The 20,561-nt window shown below is 41.8% G+C and overlaps 1 protein-coding gene and 1 pseudogene across 1 annotated transcript in view; one reads left to right on the top strand and one right to left on the bottom strand.

The window, feature by feature from the left end:
• RAB44 (RAB44, member RAS oncogene family) overlaps positions 1-20,116 on the bottom strand; it is a 57,168-nt gene extending 37,052 nt beyond the window's left edge. Inside the window, exons 1-4 of the mRNA XM_027876198.1 lie at positions 20,058-20,116; positions 5,525-5,738; positions 3,519-3,630; positions 1,526-1,703 (exon numbers count right to left, since the gene is read on the bottom strand). Of these exons, the coding sequence (XP_027731999.1) occupies positions 1,526-1,703; positions 3,519-3,630; positions 5,525-5,728 (494 nt within the window). The 5' untranslated portion in view covers positions 5,729-5,738; positions 20,058-20,116. The remainder of the gene's footprint in view (positions 1-1,525; positions 1,704-3,518; positions 3,631-5,524; positions 5,739-20,057) is intronic.
• LOC114053353 lies at positions 6,544-8,478 on the top strand (annotated as a pseudogene).
• Positions 20,117-20,561: the final 445 nt, after the last annotated feature.

Below are 20,561 nucleotides of genomic sequence, written 5' to 3'. Positions count from 1 at the left end.
GAAATGGGCAGTGTTTGTTGAGGGAGAGCCAAGAAGCTGAAGAGATCTTGTCCCTTGTTTTTTTCAGGGCCCAAGAGTTTAATCAGCTACTCTGGTGACTAATTTATGAAAACAGGACAGGATTAAAGAGTTCTCTTCCCAGAGATCATTGGTATATTTCCAAGGGGGCCTTTTGGAGATGGCAGCCCTTGCTATCTGAAGCCTTGGTGACTTTAAATATTGATCGCTACAAACCAGGAAGAACAGTCACATTGGGCAAGATACTTGGAGCCAAGTACTTCATCCAATCACATTGCATAGACGACCAACCATGATCCCTCACAGGCATGGCCAGATTCTTTGTCAACTAAGTGGTGAAATGGATAGGGTACTGGGCCCAAAGTCAGGAAGACCTAAGTTGAAATCTGGCTGCAGAAACTTACTATCCTGGTAAGTCACTTAACCTCTGTTTGCCTCAGTTTCTTCAACTGTAAAATGGGGACAATAATAGCACCCACCTCCCAGAGCTTTTGCGAGAATCAAATGAGGCAAAATGTACAAAGTGCTTAGCACTGTGCCTGGCACATAGTAGGTGTTACAGAAATGCTTCCCTTTTCAGAATAATGTTTTTAAATGCATAAAATGAAGTGCACAGAAATTACAAAGGAAACCGATTATATTGAAGTAAATGACCTATTTATAAACTATATATAATATCAATATATCTCTAAACATATATTATATATGTGTGTAAGAGTATGTGTATATGTGTGTGTGTGTGTGTGTATTTTTAAAGACCACAGACTCCAGGTTTCAGAACTGCTAATCTAGTCCAACCCCCTCATTTCACAGATGTCTACGAGAAATGAAGTGACTTGTCTGAGGTCCCATTGGTAGTAGTAAGCAGCAGAGTCAGGATTTGAACCCAGGTCGTCTGACACCACCTCTCTGAAGATAACCCTAAAGTGAACCTGCACTTCTGTAATATCACTACTGTCTCACTGTGTTGTTACTGCGGAATTCAGAATAGGTTATGTATGTAGAGTGCTTTGTAAACCTTACGTTTAAATGGCAGCTATTACTCTTATCATTGGCATTGTTATTTATGAGGGAGTAACCGCTGGGTTGCTCAGTGATTAGAGCGCTGGGCCTGGGATTAGGAAGACCTGAGTTCAAATCTGACCTCACACACTTGCTAGCTATGTGACCCTGGGCAAGTCACTTAACTTCTGTTTGTTTTAATCCTCTGGAGAAGGAAATGGCAAATCACTCCAGTATCTTTACCAAGAAAACCCCACGGATGGTGTGGTCTGAAGGACGTTGGATACTACCGAACGACAACCTACAAAGTTCCTAATACCCCAGCCAGGGTGGGCTTAGAAGCGGGGCAGCCTGCATAGCTAAAAGTGGGGGAGGCCTGGCAGAGCGGCAGAGCTCTAAGAGGCCCCTTCCACTTGACAACTTTGCTTCTAGTTAGCCCTTCTGCCCCCCGAGTCCCAGACTTCTCAGTAGAAGACAGAGGAAGATGCTCTCAGCGTTGTCTTACTCAAGAGATAAGTGGTCGGCCCCCAGCTGTTCCATGAAGGACAGGAACCATCTCCTCTCTTCCGGGTCGACCTCCTCTAGGGGCTGCAAGCTGGTAGGTTCCTCCTTGGAGAAGATCCATGTCCTGGTTTTCCTCTTCCTTGGCGCTGGGATCCTGATTTGGGAGCTGAACACATTCTCTAGGGACAAGAAGAGGACAGCCTTCAACCGAGCTCTTCGCTCTTTTTTTTTTTTTTTTTTGGTGAGGCAATGGGGTTAAGTGACTTGCTCAGGGTCACACAGCTAGTTAGTGTCACGTGTCTGAGGCCGGATTTGAACTCAGGTCCTCCTGAGTCCAGGGCCAGTGCTCCATCCTATGTATCACCTAGCTGCCCCTGAGCTCTTCACTCTTGAATCATCCTCCCTGATCCTTCATCCTTGCATCCCACCTAGGCCCAGGAAATTGTCCTTTAGGGTATGGCACTGAGGGTCCTCCTACCTCAAACTTACATCACTTCACCTTTGGAATGATCATGGAACCATTGAACTATGAGGAGAGACAGCCTGGTACAATAGAAAACCCTGTCTCCGAAGTCAGAGGACCTGGGCTCATATCTCACCTCTAAAACCACCTGTGTGACCCCAAGCAAGTCGCTTAGACTGCTTGAGTCTCAGTGTCTTCATCTGTAAAATGAGAGGGTTGGAGATGACCTGTGAAGTCTCCTCCAACTCTGGAGACTATGAACTAGATTGTAAGCCCTATGAGGGCAAAGATTTTCCTCAGTACCCAGCACCGGGAGAGGTTACTGTTAGATGAATGATATTCAACAAGGGCAAGTATTCATGAATAAAATCAGATGAACATTAATTCAGTAATGATTTACTAAGTCCTTACTATAATTTGAAGATTGGACTAAAACCAGAGACCAAGGTCATTGCCTTCTCTTCCCCTTTCAGCTCCCTTTTACATGCTTCTTCTCCCTTAGAATGTAAGCTCCTTGAGGGCAGGGAATGTCTTGCTTTTTTGCTTGTATTTGCATTCCCAGTGCTTAGGACAGTGTCAACCACATAGTAAGTGCTTAATAAATGTTTTATTCATCCATCCATCCATCCATCCATCCATTCATCTATCCTTCTATTTCTATCTACCTATCTACATATCTATATCTACCTATTTCTATCTACCTACCTGTCTATCTATCTACCTCTCTCTATATGTATTTATCTATCTACCTCTCTCTCTATCTCCATCTGCCTATCTACCTATCTCTCTCTAGCTCTACCTATATCTCTATCTACCTATTTCTGTCTATCTACCTACCTATCTTTATCTATCCATTCATCTATCTGTCTATCTATATCTATTATCTATCTATCTATCTAGTCCTAGTTATGTTAGGAACTTCCTGTGTGAGTTTAGACAAATCTCTTCCTTCTTGGGACCTCATCTTCTATAAATGAGGGGATTAGACTACGTGCTATGATGCTATGTAAGGTCATTTTTATTTTAAATCTTTTAATTTATGATCTTCAGTATTTCAAGGATTTATATTTCAGGAATGTGACACTCTCTCCATTGAGGCAGATCGCCACCCCTCCATAGCTTGATAGATGCTATTCCAGCGTTTCTGTGACCAAACTAGGTTCACCTTGTGGTGAGCTTCTCTGAAGAGTCAATCATCACACACACACAACTAAAGACATTGGGGTTTCATCATCAAAACTTTTAAGAACATAGGGTCGTCTCCGTGACACAATAAAATACCAGAGGAAGATCACTGATGTAAGATCTGTAAAATTAGGAGTCTCAGTTGATAGTCTCTAAAGTCCTTTCCCAAGCATACAGTAGGTGCTCAATAAATGTTGATTGACTAAGGGTCCTGAAAGCTTTCCAAACGGAGAAGCCTAGCCATGTGTTGGTGTCCACTGTGGGATTTCAACACCACTAGGCACTGCTCTATCTTGCCCATTTTCTTTCTCATCCCTTTGACCCAACTCCACCTTAGGAGACATACTGAGTCCAGAGGTAAATTCCTTGGGTGTGAGGCTTCCTTTCCTCTCTGGGTCCATCCAATCAAAAATTAGCTGTAGTTCTTCAGGGCTGCCCAGGAAGCTGAACTTTGCCTTCTGGAAGAAAAGAACAAAAATTGGGGCCAGTGTTAAGGATTGGGGTGATGTGTTGTCCAAAGTTTAAACCATACCCAAACAATACCTTTCTTTGGAAAAATTATGAAACAATAGAACCCTAGAATTCTGGAACTGAAAGAGGCCTCAGAGATCATCTAATTCACCTCTCCCCTTATTTTACAGATAAGGAAACAGAGGCCCAGAAATAGAATAACCATTTACTCAAGAACATAAGCGCCAGTAGCTTTATGCTTTCTACCACTAGTAGTGGTAGAACTTGAACCCAGGTCTTCTGACTCCAAATCAAACCTCTTTTCCATTCTACCACATTACCTAGTCTTCAGTGCTCCTCATATTCCTTTCAGTGACCTGATTTAGCTGAAAGAGCACTGAACTTGAAGTCATGAGACTTAAGTTCAAATCCTATCAATAATACCTCAACCCAAGGGAATAGTTCTAATGGTAGGAATTTCAGGTATAGTGGAAGGGCTGGTGGAGGAGGTATTTTTTGCATCAGTGTTCTATAGTCCTGCTCGAATGCATACAAACTGCATTCAGTCAGTCATTCATTCAATCAGTCAGTCAAGTCATATCAGCAAAGATTTATTAAGCACTTACTATATGCCAGATACTGTGCTAAGTACTGGGAATACAAATAAAAGGTGAAAGAAAGACCTGGCCTCAAGGAGCTTACATTCTAATGGAGCAAGTGAATATATAAAAAGAAGAGAGGTGGAGAGAGTGGAAGGTACCCAACTAGAGGACCAGGTAAAGAAAGTCCAGATGGTCAGGAAAGCACCCTGGAGAGTGAAGTCAATCATGCAATGATTCATTCATTCATTCTTTTGTCATTCATTTATTCATTTATTTAACAGATTCATTCAACAATTAATTTAATCAATCATTTATTCACCATTCAACTGTCATGTGTTAATTCACATCATATTATGTATGTGAATAGCTACTTCCTCAGCCCATGCATAGGGCCAGCCTTGCACCTGCATATAAGAGACTGAGGCTTTCCTAAGGTGACCCTCTCTGCAAATATCACACCTGAACAGGGGTCCATGGGCATTTTCTGGTCCTTACCATCACCAAATTACAAACACATTAGAGCCAAATAGGCCTGTGCCTTGAATCTCTCACAGTTAACTATCAGAGCTGAAAAGGATATGCAGCCCAACCTTCATTGTACAGATGAAGAAACTGAGGCCTGGGGGCAGCTAGGTGATGCAGTGGATACAGCACCAGCCCTGAAGTCAGGAGGACCTGAGTTCAAATCTGGCCTCAGACCAGACACTTGACACTTACTAGCTGTGTGACCCTGGGCAAGTCACTTAACCCCAATTGCCTAAGAATAAAAAATAAAAACTAAAAAAGAAACTGAGGCCCAGAGGGGAGAACTAACTTGTCCAATGTCACACAGCTAGTGACAGAGCTGGAACAGGAACCCAGTTCCAGTATTGACATAAAACTCTTCATACCTTGCCATGCTGCCTCAGAGGCCCCAACACCATCTGCTGAGGCCTTAGATTTCACCATTAAGAATTCATTCCTTTGGCTTAAAGTCCAGTTAAGATGCAAATTCTCCTTGGAAGTAGGCCAGCAATAGAGCTTATCAATTATTTGCATCTCAGAATTGAGTTAACCTCAAATTATTTCCTGAAAACAGGTTTTGAAAGAGAAAGGACTGAATGACTGAAAGCCTTGGGCTGGAGAAGGTGGGAGGTGGGAATATGAAATATAGAAAGACTAGGGCCAGTGGAGGAGATATTTTGGGGTGCTGGTTTTGCAGGAATTTTTCTAGGGACAGTCACTACCAGCAGGGGCGGGGGGAGCAGGAGAGGTGGGGAAGGAAAGGCCTACCCCACTGGACACACAGCCATGACCTCACCCCCAGATCTTCCCTGGTGATGAAACCCTTATGTTCAGCTCCACATTCCCGGAAGAAATCCTGCAGCTCCTCTGTGGCGTGGGAGGGCCACTGCTCAGTGTCTGGGGCTGGAGGGGTGTCCTCATCAAGGACCTCCCTCACTTGATGCCGACGTCTGGATCCCAGCTTCCTGCTCTTCCGACCGGCTCTTGAATTACTCTCCATGGTGTCTCAGCTGTGGGCACAGAAGAAGAAGGCCTTGAGTGACCTACAACAGTGGCAAACTCTAGCAAGGCCTGGATGGGATAGCGATAGGGAGAGAGGGAAAAAGGACCCTGGCAAAGAGGGGTTCGAGGATATCATCACAAGATCATTTCCTTGACTCTAATTAGAAGACCATAGGATCATAGATTTAAAGCTAAAGGATTTTTAGAGGCCATTTAGTCCATTTCTCTCATTTTACTGATGAGGAAACTGAGGCTCATTGAGCGACACACAGTAAGAGTCAGAAGCAGGATCTGAACCCAGGTTTTCCTGACTCCAAGTCTACTTTATCATTATGTGCCACCCTTTGATCATAGTCACGCAAGAATTACTCGTCCCCTGACCATTTCCTCCTGTTGAAACCCTACTCGTTCTATAAACTCAACTCGATAGCACAGACTCTTGGAATTAAAGAGTTGGATGAATAATAACATTTAAAGGTGGAAGAGACCCTAGATATCGTGGAGGCCAACTCCCTCATTTTACAGATAACAAGTCAAATAGTCCCCCCTCCTTCCGGCTCCCCCAACCCCGGGGCCCGAGTGGACTATGCAGTGGGCGGCCCGAACTGCGGTGGAAACATTGATGGTCGGGGCTTAGGCTCCGCGGCTGCCCCTAGCTCAGATTCTGCCTGGAGGGAGGCCGCCCGCCGCGGGGAGAAGAACCCGGCGACCCGGGAGGGACGAACGCAAGGCTGGCAGTACACAGACTCGGCGGAGGTTAAGTTCCAGTGCAGGGGACCCTAGCAGCAACGTCGGGAGCGGCCTCGGTTGATTATGGAAGATTCCCGCAAAAGTAACAGTTCAGAGACAGCGCTACAACCAGGTACAACAGGACAGGATGCTCCTATCTCCCACATTGTGCTCAACAGATGTCACCAAGAGGAGCCGCATCAATGACACTTGTACATCTTTCCGGAGAACAAGTACAGAGTAAGAAGGTCTTCCAGACCGCTCACTCATCTTCAGTAATCCACCCCTCCACCCCCATCCCACACTCCCGCAAGTACGGACAGTGCAGGTATCATCCTGGTCACATAGTGAAGATTCTCAGGCTTCATCTGCTAGCATAAGCTCTTCACAGAAAGTTCGGGGGATTTTAGCACTGCGCCGGTCTTACAAAAAAATCTTGAACAATCTTTGTTCAGAAGACACCAGAGATAGTAAGGGAGATGGAGAAAACTTAAGAGTTTCAACAGTCACATCTATATCTGTCCCAACTCCTAAATACCAGCCTAGCACTGGGCAATACATTGCCATTGCCCCAAATAGAACATTACAGCTGGCCAGTCCAAGAATAGATGGAGTACAGGAGCTGCAGGCGTTAAAAACGACAAATGCAGTCAACAATACTCAACGAGGAACAATAATTCTAGAGTGTGCACAGACATCTGATGGACAGCAGATACTTGACCCCAGCAACCAAGTGGGTGGACAAACTGCCTTAGGAGATAAGCAGACTTATCAGATTCATGCCACACCAGCAAATACTTTCCATAGACAGTAGTGATGACATCTCCAGTCACTCTGACATTTCAGACAACCAAAACAGATGATCCAAAATTGAAAGGAGAAATAAGTGGTGAAAAATAGAGAAGCTGCTGGAGAATGCCGTAGAAAGAAAAAAGATTATGTTAAGTGTCTGGAAAATCGAGTTGCAGTCTTGGAAATTCAAAATTTTAATAGAAGAATTTAAAAGTTTAAAAGATCTGCCATAAAAGTGTCTAAAAAGAAGATAAACAAGTTTTATGGAATTATCTAAAAATTAGATGGATTTTCTTTTTGTAAGGAATTTTATAAACTACTAAAAGGTCAAAAATGAAACTTTTAAAACTAAGAGTTGCAACATGAATGCTAAAGATTTTATTTACAAGATGCTGGTGTTAGTACCTAATGGAAATCAGATGCCTTCAAGCAATCCCCTGACAAAACTGGAATCTCTGTTGAAATTAACATTGATGATGGTACCTGATCAACAAAACATGAATTTTTGACCATTTGAATTTCCCAGATAATAGTAGTTATCAACAAAGTTTGCAACTGAGACAATTCATTAATGGAAGTTTGATGGGAGGTGGGGGGTTAACCAACATTCTATTGGTATAGATTTTCATTACTTACTAGGTTCTGAAGTATGCCCTTTTCAATTGTTTGTGTAAATATTTTATCTGCCAATATTCTAAACTGCAGATTAAAAAAAATTCAATGCTTTGTAAAATGTATAAATTATGTGTACTTTGCTCAACTGTCAAGTCTTTAAAATAACCTTTTTTAAAAAATGTTTGTTTGCAACAGGTTTGACCAAAAAAACAAAACAAAAAAAGAAAAAAAACAGGGCATAATCATTTTTCAGGTTTTGTCTTTCAAGATGTCCAAGTCACATGAACTGAAAATGAAACTCTCAAAGAAGTATCCCAATCATTTTATAGAAACACTTTAGTAAACTGGACAGAACAGTATAAACACTTGAGAGTTTTAAAAAATAGTCTTGATTTTGCTTTTTTGTGTATTGTAACTTTCTCTAAATGGGTCATAATAAATCATGTGCTGATTCTATATGCAGCTGATATGCATTACTTATTCGACTATGCTTTAATAGAAAGAAATATTTATAAGCCCCTAATATTCTTTTGGAGGATTTTTAAAAATTAGCTCAAGATACATACCAAAGTATTTTTCCAAGAGAGTTTTTCTAATAAAAATCTAATGTAGGGCTTATCGATTTAAAAATAATGCAATTTTGAAACAATTGTTCATGTAGAAAATATTTTGTGAGGTAATAAGTGGCACCTTTGCAAGAAAAAGTGACTAAATTCTTAAATTCTAAAGTTGTGCTTTTATTTTTATTTTATCTGTTTACACAGCTTTTAGTAAAAAAAAAAAGTTAGATATTTTGTCTCAGATTATCATTTTTATATTTTCCCAGGGAGTAAGGTTTTCTGAATTGCAAGCATTTGAATTATGTGCATTTCTGAATAATTATCTGAAATCCAAAATATGCTGTTAGTACATCAGTACTTCTGTAATCAAACTGTTCATTTTTGAGCTTACCTGCAGAAGTATTGTCAGCTCTTAATATAATATGTATCATTTTGTCTTATTTCTGTAAAAGCTACAGGGCATTTGAGATAAAAAGAAAAGAAATAAAAGAAAAAGAAGTCATGTAACCTGTCCAAAGTCACCCAGAAAATAATAGGCAGCTAGGGGGTACAGTTCATAGAGCACTCGGCCTGGAGTCAGGAAGCCTTGAGTTCAAATCAAGCCTCGGATACGTAATAGCTGTGTGACCCTAGGCAAGTCACTTCTGTTTGCCTCAGTTTCCTTATCTGTAAAGTAAGCTGTAAAGTAAACTGTAAAGTAAAGGAAATGGCAAACCACTCCAGTAACTTTGCCAAGAAAACCTCAAATGGGGTCACGAAGAGTCCAACATGACTGAAAGGACTGAACAACAATAACAAATTCCACAAGTAAATAGGGATAGTAATGGCACTTCCCTCCCAGGGTTGTTGTAAGGATCAAATGAGATAATAATTGTAAAGCACTTAGCCCAGAGTCTGATACAGTGAGCACTATATAATGTTAGCTATCATCATCATCATTATTATTATTATTATGAGTGAATTTAAGATTTGAACCCAGGTCATCTGACTTTAAATCCAGAGCTCTTTCAATCAATTGATCAACAAGCATTTAAGTACCTATCATCTACCAGGTACTGTGCTAAAATTAAAAAAACAAACAAACAAAAAAAACAAATGTGAGCAATAACATACAAATACAAATAAGAAGTAGTCCCTGCTTTCAAACAGTTTCTATTCTACTGGGGGGATGAGACATGTTCATAGATAACTAAATATAGGTTATATTTTTTAAAAATCCAAAGTGATGGAGTGGAGGATACTAGCAACTAGGTGAATCAGAAAAGGTCTCTTGAAGGAGGTGGTATTTGAGCTGAGTCTTGGGAAGGGTGGAATGATTGATTTACTCAACCATAAATTCCCACTTAAAGTAAGTGACAAAATGCCCAATCCATCAATTTCACTCATAGACTAAGTGTGAAAAAGTCCTTCAAACTATTGGACAAGAATCATGTTCTTGAACCACTTTCTTTTTTTATATATGAATTAATTAGCTTTAGTTTTCAACATTCACTCCCATAAGGTTTGAGTTCCAAATTTTCTCCCCCTCTCTCCCTTCCCCCACCCCAAAACGACGTGTAATCTGAAATAGGCTCTACATATACATTCATATTAAACATATTTTCACATTAGTCATGTTGTAAAGAAGAATTAGAACCAATAGGAGGAACCACGAGAAAGAAGAAACAACAAAAAAAAAAAGAGAGAGAGAGAGAGCAAATAATGTGCTTCAGACTGCATTCAGACTCCATAATTCTTTTTCTGGATGTGGACAGCATTTTCCATCATGAGTTTTTTGGAGTTGAGCCACTTTCAAGAGGCTCTAGTATTTCCCTGGGAAGTAATGATAGGTCTGAGCTGTGTCAAAGAAGGGAAATATTGAAGGTCATCAGCTCTATAGGTATCTCTGAGCAGAAGACCCAGGCTAAGGGAAGTCCCAAGAAGAGGTTGACTCTTTCCCTTACTTCCCTTTCTGATGCCTATCTACCCACAGAAAATATTATATATTAAATTATTATTTTTAAATAACCTGCTATTTTATTACCCAAACATTCCTAGCAAATTAAATTTTTCATCCACAACAAAGAAGGAAGGGGTTAACTAGAGACAGATATAAATGTAAAGTTAAGAAATTCCGAGTAAATAGAATTTTGTCTCAACCACAAAGAAGCCAGGGGTTAATTGGAGATAAATATAAATGTAAAATTAGGCTGAAAGCCAACTTCTGCCTAAATGCTAGGAACTTTCCTAACTAGGGGCTCAGGAACAATTATGTCTGAACTCATATTTTTTTCTTCTTTAAAAAAAAAACTTCCTAAAGCCAAAGAGGAGGGAACCATGTGGAATTTGTTGTACCTGTTCAGTCATTCCACTTGGGTTCATGATCCCATTTGGGGATTTTCTTTTTGGCAAAGATACTGGAGTGGTTTGCCATTTCCTTCTCCAGCTCATTTGACAGATGAGGACACTGAGGCAAACAGGGTTAAGTGACTTGCCCAGAGTCACACAACTAGTAAATGTCCAAGGCTGGATTTGAACTCAAGTCTTCCCAACTTCAGGCTCTATCCACTGTGCTAACTAACTGTCCTGTGTGGAATTTAGGGGCCATTATATTGCCCTGTAGGCTCAAATTGAGCTAATTCTTATAAAAGGGTATTATACCTTGAAGGAACCAAGGGGTTCAGAGAGGAGAGAGAAAGAACATTTAAAGTATAGGGGGACAGCCTGTGCAAAGAGATAGAATTGGGAAGAAATGGAATGTCATGTATGTAAGTAGACCATGTAAGTAGACCAGTTTAACTGTAGCACAGAGCATGAAGTGGTGATTAATATAAAATAAAACTGAAAAGATAGCTTGGAGTCAGATTGTGAAGAGAATTAAAATGCTTAACATAGGAGTTTGTAGTATATGCAAAAGACACTGGAGAACCACAGAAGATCCTTGAGCAGGGAAGGACTATGGTCAGAACTGAGTTTTAGGAAGATAATTTTAGCAGCTCTTTGGAAAACAGATTGAAGAGAATTGGAAGGAGAGAAAACCATTAGTAGGCTAAAGTAATAGTCTAGGTGAGATGTTGATGAAGACCTGGACTAGGGTGTGGTGTGGTAGAAAGAAAGGGCCAGGGGCAGCTAGGTGGCACAGTGGATAGAGCACCAGCCCTGGAGTCAGGAGGACCTGAGTTCAAATCTGGCCCCAGATTTACTAGCTGTGTGAGCCTGGGCAAGTCACTTAACACCAATTGTGGAAGAAAGAAAGAAAGAAAGAAAGAAAGAAAGAAAGAAAGAAAGAAAGAAAGAAAGAAAGAAAGAAAGAAAGAAAGAAAGAAAGAAAGAAAGAAAGAAAGAAAGGAAGGAAGGAAGGAAGGAAGGAAGGAAGGAAGGAAGGAAGGAAGGAAGGAAGGAAGGAAGAAACAAAGAAAGAAAGAAAGAAAGAAAGAAAAAGAAAGAAAGTCATATTTAAGAATTGTGGATAAAGTAGAATTAACAAGATTTGGTAATTTTATAGCTATAGGAAATGTGACGCTGTTGAGATGAGAATGAGATTGTATATCTGAGTGACTGAAAGAATGGTAGCTCCCTCAACAGAAATAGGGAAGTTGAGAGGAGGGGGTGAGTCTTGGGAAAAGATAATGAGTTCTGCTTTAGACATTGAGTTTGAGATACCTATGGGACATTCAGGTGGAGCAGTCCTGTAGATAGTTGCAGATGGGGGACTGGAGCCCAAGAGAAAGATGAGAAGTAGATAAGTTGATCCAAGAGATGACAAATGAATGCATGAGAAGGAGAGAGTATGGAGAAGGAGAAGAGGACCAGATCCAGGACAGAACCGTGAGAGAGACCCAGGTATAGGAAGTTGGACGTGAACAATGGTCCTGCCAGGGAGACCAAGAAGAATTGGTCCAAGAGGCAGGAAAAGATTCACAAGAGAATCTAGGCAAACAAGAGCTAGCTATAGTGAGCAACAGTGTCAAACACCGTAGGGAGATCAAGAAAGATGAATATTAAGGAAAGGCCTTTGGAGTTAGCAACAAAGAGATTGTTGTGACCTTGGAGAGAGCAGTTTCAGGATAGTGGGTGTGGTGGGGGGGACAGAAGCCAGATTACAAGGGGTTGAGAAGTGAGTGGGCAATGAGAAAGTGAAGAAGATCGTTTATTCTAGGAATTATTCTAGGAAATGGGAGAGAGACACAGAGATAGCTTGGGGGGATGGCAGAGTCAAGGGAAGGATTTTTTTTAAATGGGGGAGGTGGATCTAGGCATGTCTGCGAGCAGCATGGAAGGGGCCAGTAGATAAGAAGAAGTTGAAAAGTAGGGAAAGACAGGAGCTAGTCAAAGGAACAAGCTGCCAAAGGAGATGGGATGGGTTCAAGGCCATGGGTAGGGGGTTGGCTTTGGTAAGGACAACAGCCATCTCTTCATCACAGAGTCAAGGAAGAGAACAGTCAGTTCATTTGAAATGTGGAACTGACCAAAAGAAGAATTTTATGATAAAAGTCCTCAGTTCTTTATTCTCAACTTAATAAACACCAAATTAAAAGGGCATTTCCTTATATATAGTTGAACAGAAAAAGAATACATACAGCTTGTAGCTTTCTAGGCTATCCCACTTATCTGTGCTTCTTTCTGTCCCTCCTTCTGTTCTCTTCTCTGCATTTCTTTAAAAAAAAATCCCTCTATGACCTTTTTCTCTTTCTTTTTTTTAATCTCTATCTCATCTTAGCATCCCACCCATCCCCATGTTGGGGGATGGGAAGGGAGAGAAAAGAAAGGAAAAACAAAATCCCTGTAACAAATATGTATAAGTAAAACAAATTCCCACACTAGATATGTCCAAAAACATGTGTCTCATTCTACGTATTATGTCCATCACTTCAAGAGGTGGTTAACATGAGGTCTCAAATTTATCAGTGAAGTATGAGTTTCCTCTTATGAGAGGGAACTAGGAAGGGATGGTATGAGTGGCTTGTGAAGAGAAAGTCTGGGAAATACAATAGAGAATCTATCAGGGAAGAGGAAAGGAATTGATCTGCAGCAGACAGGGCCCAGCTGAGACTGTATTACAAATTTGTAACGGAAGCAGTTAGCGCTGTGGGGTTCAACAAGAAGGCAGATAGACCATGGAGGTCATCCAGGGTTGATATGTGGAAAGGGATGAGCAGTAACAGGACAATGAGGCAAGCAAGGAGTTAAACGGTAGATGATGGCATGAGGTTGGACTGGTCAGCTAAAGTTTGGAAAGGAAGGACAGAGCAGCCATGACTATATATAACCCACTATGGACAAATGAGACACAGGATAAATTGGAGATGATCTCAGAGGGGGACTGGGAAATGACTTTTTGTAGAAGGTGAGGTTTGAGCTGGTATTGGCAGGAAGCCAGGGAAGCTCAGAGGCAGAAACAAGGAGGAAAAGAGTTTCAAGCATGGGAGACAAGCAAGGGTATGCTAATAAATGTTGAACAACCAGCCCTCCCAAAATGTATGACACACTTTTATGTTTAATCTTCGTGATTAACATTTTCTCCACCATTTTCTTAAATCTAGACAATCAACAAAACAATAAATCAAGCCCTGATTTATAGCCTTTTCTGATTTCTAAGTTGTAAATGTTCACACTGAAATTTTAACAAGGGGCTCTAGAGAACCTATTTGAGCTGGGTCCAGCACACTCCTGGGACTAATCAAGTCAACAAGCATTTATTAAGAACATACTATGTGGCTTGGGTGGATAGAGTACTGAGTATAGAGTCAGGAAGACCTGAGTTCAAATCCAGCCTCAGATACTTAAAAGCTGTGTGACCCTGGGCAAGTCACTTCACCCTGTTTGCCTCAGTTCCCTCATTTGTAAAATGAACTGGAGAAGGAATGGCAAACCACTCCAGTATCTTTGCCAAGAAAAGCCCAAATGGGGTCATGAAGAGTCAGGCATAACTAATCAACAAAAAACTGTATATGTGTGTGTGTGTGTGTGTGTATCTATATATGTGTATATGTATGTATATTTACACATACACACGAGAGCACAACTACAATGGGCTGGCCACATTGTTCAAATGCCAAATGTGGGCTTGCCTAAAAGACTATTTTATGAAGAGCTCACACGGGATAGGTGCTCACATCATCAGAAGAAGCAGTCCAAGGACACTCTCAAAATCTCTCTGAAGAGCTTTGGAATTGATTGTGTGACAGGGGAGACCCTGGCACAGGACCGCTCAGCATGGCGCGCCCACATCAGAGAAGGTGCTGTGCTCAGTGAGCAAAGCAGAATTGGAGTAGCTCAAAAGAAATGAGAGATATGCAGATTTAGAGAATCCACCCCCAAGGTCCACATGGACTACTTGTGCTCAAGCTGTGGTAGAGCATTCCGAGCTTGTACTGGTCTGATCAGCCACAGTCAGACGCACAGTAACGACTCTAACAGAGAGATGTCACTTTGGTCCTCTTAGAGAAAGAAGGACAACAACCAACCAGTGTATGTGTGTATATGTCTGTGCGTATATATGTATGTATGTATAATGTATATAAGCCTCCTGCATGTTGTTTCTTAGGCAGCCACTTATCTCTCCTGCCCACCACTAGTCCTGATGTGGCATCAAGCTCCACATTGCATGGTATAGACCATAAACTCATAAGAAGGATGTTCCAGAGAGGGAGACGTCAAGGCTGGTGTGGTCATAGAAGGCTTCCTGGAGGAGGTAAGATTGGAATTGGGCCCTGAGGGCCATAAAGGAGGCTTTGGAGGCCTGGGAAGAAGAGCGTCAGCTTTCCCAAAGCATTGAGGAAGGAATCAAGTGGAATGTTCTTGGAGAATTGAATCTCTCTGCTAAGAAACACACAGCCCCACACTGGCCCGAGACGCCAGCCTGGAGCCTGGGGCCTGTTCCTCCCTTGCACGTACAGGCCTTTTGTGAGGCTGCTAAGACCTGCCCACTGTGGCTAGGGAGCCTCCTCCCTCCATGCTTTCTTTGTAAGATTCACATATCCTTGCACAGAGCACCGGTCCTGATATCACACATCTTCCCAACCTGACCCTTCTCACTAACTTCTGCATTTCTGTTCAAGGCCCCACTATTCTCCAGTTACCCAGGCTTAGAACCAGGAAGTCATCTTGTCTCTTCCCTCTCTTCCACCCTCCCACATCCTATTGGTTGCTAAGGTCCTCCCACCTCTACGGAATCTCACATCCAGCCACTGCTTTCTATTATTCCTGCTCCTTTCTCTTATTCCTCTAGCTGACACTCTTATCCCATCTCACCCAGGCTATTATAATATCCTTTTAAAATGCTCTTCCTACCTCCAATCTACCTCTTCCTCAGTCAATCTTTCAGATCTGAGTGGCTAAGTAACCCACCATTATGATCACGTCACTCCTCTGGTCAAAGACCTTCAGGGGCTCCCCATTGCCTACCAAGGCAAGTGTAAACTTCTGATCCTGGTCATCAGACCCTCTACATAGGTTCCAACCTGCCCTTTCCAGCCTTATTCCATATAATTCTTCTTCACATAGCCTAAATTTTGGCCCAACTAGTCTGCTCTTTGTCTTTTCCATTCTTGCCCTGCCCTCTTCTACCTCCATGAATTTCCTTATGATATCTCCTTGTATTGCTGTGGTTTGTCCTTCGTTCTCAAAGAGGACCATGACATCAGGGAGGTGATACCATGGCATGCAAGCGAATTGGATTTAAGTGAGGGAGGGCTGTGCAAAGTCACCAGCCTCACTCTCTCCTCTGGAACCATCTGGGCTCAGTGGAAAAATGTAGATTAGGATGACTGGAGATGGCCCAGGATGCACAGACTAGACTACCTCCACCCATTTAAGGCCTTTCCTTCCTTCAAGGCCCAACTAAAAAGCCACCTCCTCTATGATGCCTCCCCTGATACCTACAGCTCTAAATTTCACAGTAAGACATTCCAGGGGATCTCTCTGACCATTCACCTTCCATGTTCCAAGCTGAAGCAGGGCCTAAAGACCAGCTTCACACTACCTGTTAGAATTGAGTTGTCAAACACAAGCCTTGCATGTAGCTCACAACACTCCCAAGTGTGGCTGGAACCAGATTAAAATATAATTGGGGGGACAGCTAGGTGGCAGTGGGTAGAGCTCCAGCCTTGGAGTCAGGAGGACCTGAGTTCAAATCTGGTCTTAGACACTTGACATTTACTAGCTACATGACCCTGGGCAAATCGGTGACCTGATTACCTCACCAAAAAGAAAAAAAAAATGGGAAATATTTTACAAAATAAATAAAAATACAATAAAACAGATTTTTAAAAAAATTTTAACATTCTTTTTTTTTTAGTTCCAAAATCTCTCACTTCTTCTGGCCCCTCTCCTACCCTTTGAGAAGACAAAGCAATATGATACACATTAATAAAACATAAATAATATTACATTTTAAAACTAAGTCAATATGAGGCCCACAGAGATCCTTATGTACAATTTAGTGGCTCCTGTTTCTATTTGAGCTTAACACATCTAAGAACCCTAACCAGGACAGGGTGACAGGAGCTTCACCCAAGGGTACTGAAATTTAGAGGGTGTTGCCAGTACTCGTAGTCTCTTAACAGGGAGAAACAAGTGAATTTAGTGCCTGAATTTAGCAAGAATAATTATTTAAAATCAGAAGCCATCAGTTGGTGCTTCCTCCAGCCACCCTGGATTCACCTGGCCTGCTGTACCAGGGAGATGAATTCCTCCCTGTTCCTACCTCATGGTGTCCCAAGATTTTTGCTCAGTGGGGCTTTGTATCCTAAAGTCTAAGGATTTTTAACACAATTGATGTGTTAAAAAGTTGATTTAAAAGCACCTGTGACCTGATTGCTAGAATTACTAGTTACTGCTCTGTGATCTCCAGAGGTTATTTCGAATAAATTTCGCTCTTATAAATTCCTAGGACTGAAAGGGGCTGGGAAACGTTATATGAGCCAGACTGAATTTCTCTCCCCACTCCCTTCTACCTGTCCAAAACCCACATTCATCCTTAAATAGATGACCTTCAGCCAAAGGAGCACACTTGAAGACCTAGAAGGCCATTCGTAGCCTCGAGGCTGCAGGTTCCCTACCCTTGGCCTAGAATCTAGGCCCAGCCCAAGTTCCCACCCAATCCCTACGAAGCCTTCATTCACTATTTCTGTCCATATCATTAACACCCATCCTTGAGCCCCTCCAAACCTCAGGCTGTGTCCCTTACACTCGATTCAGAGCTGAAACTAGAGTTAACTGCTGCCTGGGGAACCGCAAAAAGGGATCACTAATAGTGACAATTTTTCATATTTCTTTGTAGAAACATCCCTATTTGCAACGTCAGGAAACACAGCCCTCCATAGCTGAAGTATTTATTGTGTTATAGCAAAGGCTGAAAGCCTCCTATGGACAATAACACACAGTTCCACAATTTTATTCTCTTTTTCTTTGTTTTATTTTTGCATCGTTGAAAGACATCACATTTTTCATTAATTTCAGTGACTGATCTTGATTTCAGAGAACTCAGCACAGTGCCTGCCACATAGCAGGTACTTCCTAAATGCTTGTTAACTGCCTCTTCTATGAAGGAAGATGGTGGATTATAGGTACAGAATGAAGCCTACATTGTCAGACATGGCCAACTTGTGGGTTTGTTCTGTTTAACTGGATTTTTTTGTTACAAGCCAAGACTCTATTTCAGATGGTGGGGGTATAGCCATTGGGGAGTAACAGCAATGGTTTTTTTTCTTAAAGCATCATTAATTTTTTACTCCATTATTGTTGCCAGGAAACACTATTTTCAACCTTTGTCCAGAACTCACAAATGCCTTATCCCAGCTCTGAACTGACCATATGCTATCTCGTATTATTTTCTTAATTGCTTCAAGTGCAGTAATATGACAAGTTTATTGTTGTAAGCCTGTGAAGCCCGGACAATATACCAGTGCCATGCGAGGAAACTGAATCGCTTCCATTTGAATTGTCTTAGGAAGATTCTGAAGATCACCTGGCAGGATAAGATACCAGACCAGTGTCAGGTCCTTTCTCCAACTAAACTGCCAAGCATTCAAATTCTATTGTAGAGAGTCAAACTCTGATGGGCTAGTTGCACAGTCCAAATGCTAAAAGTACATTTGCCTAAAAGACTGTTTTACAGAGAACTCACATAAGGCAAGGGCTCACATGGAGGTCAGAAGAGGCGATACAAGGACACTCTCAAGGTCTCTCTGAAGAACTTTGGGATTGATTGTGAGACATGGGAGACACTGGCACAGGACCGTCCAGCATGGCACGCCCACATCAGAGAAGGTGCTGTATTCTATTAGCAAAGCAGAATTGCAGTAGCTCAAAAGAAATGGAAGATGTGCAAATTTAGAGACACCTCCACTCCAAATATTCACACAGACTGTTCGTGCCTGAGCTGTGGTAGAGCCTTCCAAGCTTGTATTGGTCTGATGAGCTACAGTCAGACACATTGTACCTTGAAATCTTTTTGGTCCTCTTTGAGAACCAAGTACAATAACCAACCAGCTTTTAGTGAATTTGTCAGGACTTCCTATAAGATTGCAAACTCCTTGAGGGCAGAGTGTTAATTTAGTTGAATGCAATTTAATTAACATTTATTAAGCACTTACTATATTCGAGAACTAGTCTATGTTTTGTCGTCCCCATAGAGCCTCTATCCCCACTTTGAGCATGTAGTAGGTATTTGTTTAATACTTCTTAATTAATTGATTGATTAAGCCCTCCCCCCTCCCAATTACTGCTTTCTATAAAATATCTTGAGGAGTCTATAAAAACTCCAGGTTCCTGGAGTCTGGCAACCATTAATGTATAAGTATTATAATTTTACAGGGACAGCTGGCTCAGGGGATAGACTGTCTGACCTGGAATCAGGAAGTCCTGAGTTCAAATCCAGCCTCAGACATTTAGCAGCTGTGTGACCCTGAGCAAGTCTCTTCACCCTGTTTGCCTCAGTTTCCTCATCTGTAAAATAAGTTGGAGAAGGAAATGGCAAACCACTCCAGTATCTCTGCCAGGAGAACCCCAGATGGGGTCTTAAAGAATCAGACAAAACTGAACAATAAAGAACTTATTTTACAGATAAGCAAAGTAAGTCTCAGACAGGTGAAACGACTAGAAAACAGTATCCAGCTGGTGAATGGTGGAGTCAGGGTTGGAACCCAGGCATCCTGATTCTAAATCCAGGGCTGTTTCCACTCCATCACACTGTCTCCAATAAATAGCTCTATTTGTATCATCCTCCACTAGACTGTAAGCTTCACGAGGGTACAGACTACATCTTTTGCTTCTCCCTCAATTCCTATTGCTCCATCCTCCCTTCCCCCAATAAATACTTAACATGTGTTGTTGTTTTATTTTTCTTGCTCCTGAATATGTCTCTCCCCACTACTCATCACGTGTGATTAAGAATTTTTTAAAAAGAGAAAAGAAAAGGCAGCTTACTAAAAAACTAATCAATACCTCAATGGAGTCTGCCGGCGTATGCAGTGTCCCACACCCACAGTCCCCCACCTCTGCAGAGAAGGGAGGGGGAGGAGAATTTTCTCATCTTTTCTCGGAGACCACACATGTCCTTTATAATTACACAGATGTTCCGGGTCATTGCTTTGTTCTTTCCATTTACATTGTAGTCATTGTGTATATTGTTTTCGTGGTCCCACTTACCTCCCTCTGCTACATTTCACATACGTCTTCCCAGGGTTGTTGCTTTTTAAAATGTCTTCCTGATGCCTTTTGTTTTTACACCACGGTCATTTCTGGAAATACCCACAGCCAGTCCCCCGCCCCTCCCCCACCCCCCCACTGCGGAGCTGGACTCTCTCTTGAAACAGTGAAAAATTGTTCTGCAAAAATACAGGCTCTGCCTGACAATGGAAACAGCTTTCTGCCCTGGTAACCCCTTCCTCTCTTCTGAGAATCTCCTAGGCTCCTAGAACTGGTCCAATGCTTTTTTTTTTTTTAAACAGATAAGGAATCTAAACAGGTGGACAACTTACCCAAGGCCACAAAGGTGGCAAAAGCTGTATTTGAACTCAGGTCCTCTCAGGCCTGAGTTTTTCCTGGAGTCAGTAAGACCTGAGTTCAAATCCTGCCTCGTATGCTTACTAGCAGTATGACCCTGGGCAAGTCATTTAACCTCTATTTGCCTTAATCCACTGGAGAGGAAAA

Source organism: Vombatus ursinus, unplaced genomic scaffold (genome assembly GCF_900497805.2).
Source record: "Vombatus ursinus unplaced genomic scaffold, bare-nosed wombat genome assembly UNPS02014811.1, whole genome shotgun sequence".
In the NCBI taxonomy this organism is placed as follows: Eukaryota; Metazoa; Chordata; class Mammalia; order Diprotodontia; family Vombatidae; genus Vombatus; species Vombatus ursinus.
This window is presented reverse-complemented; position numbering and strand designations above follow the sequence as displayed.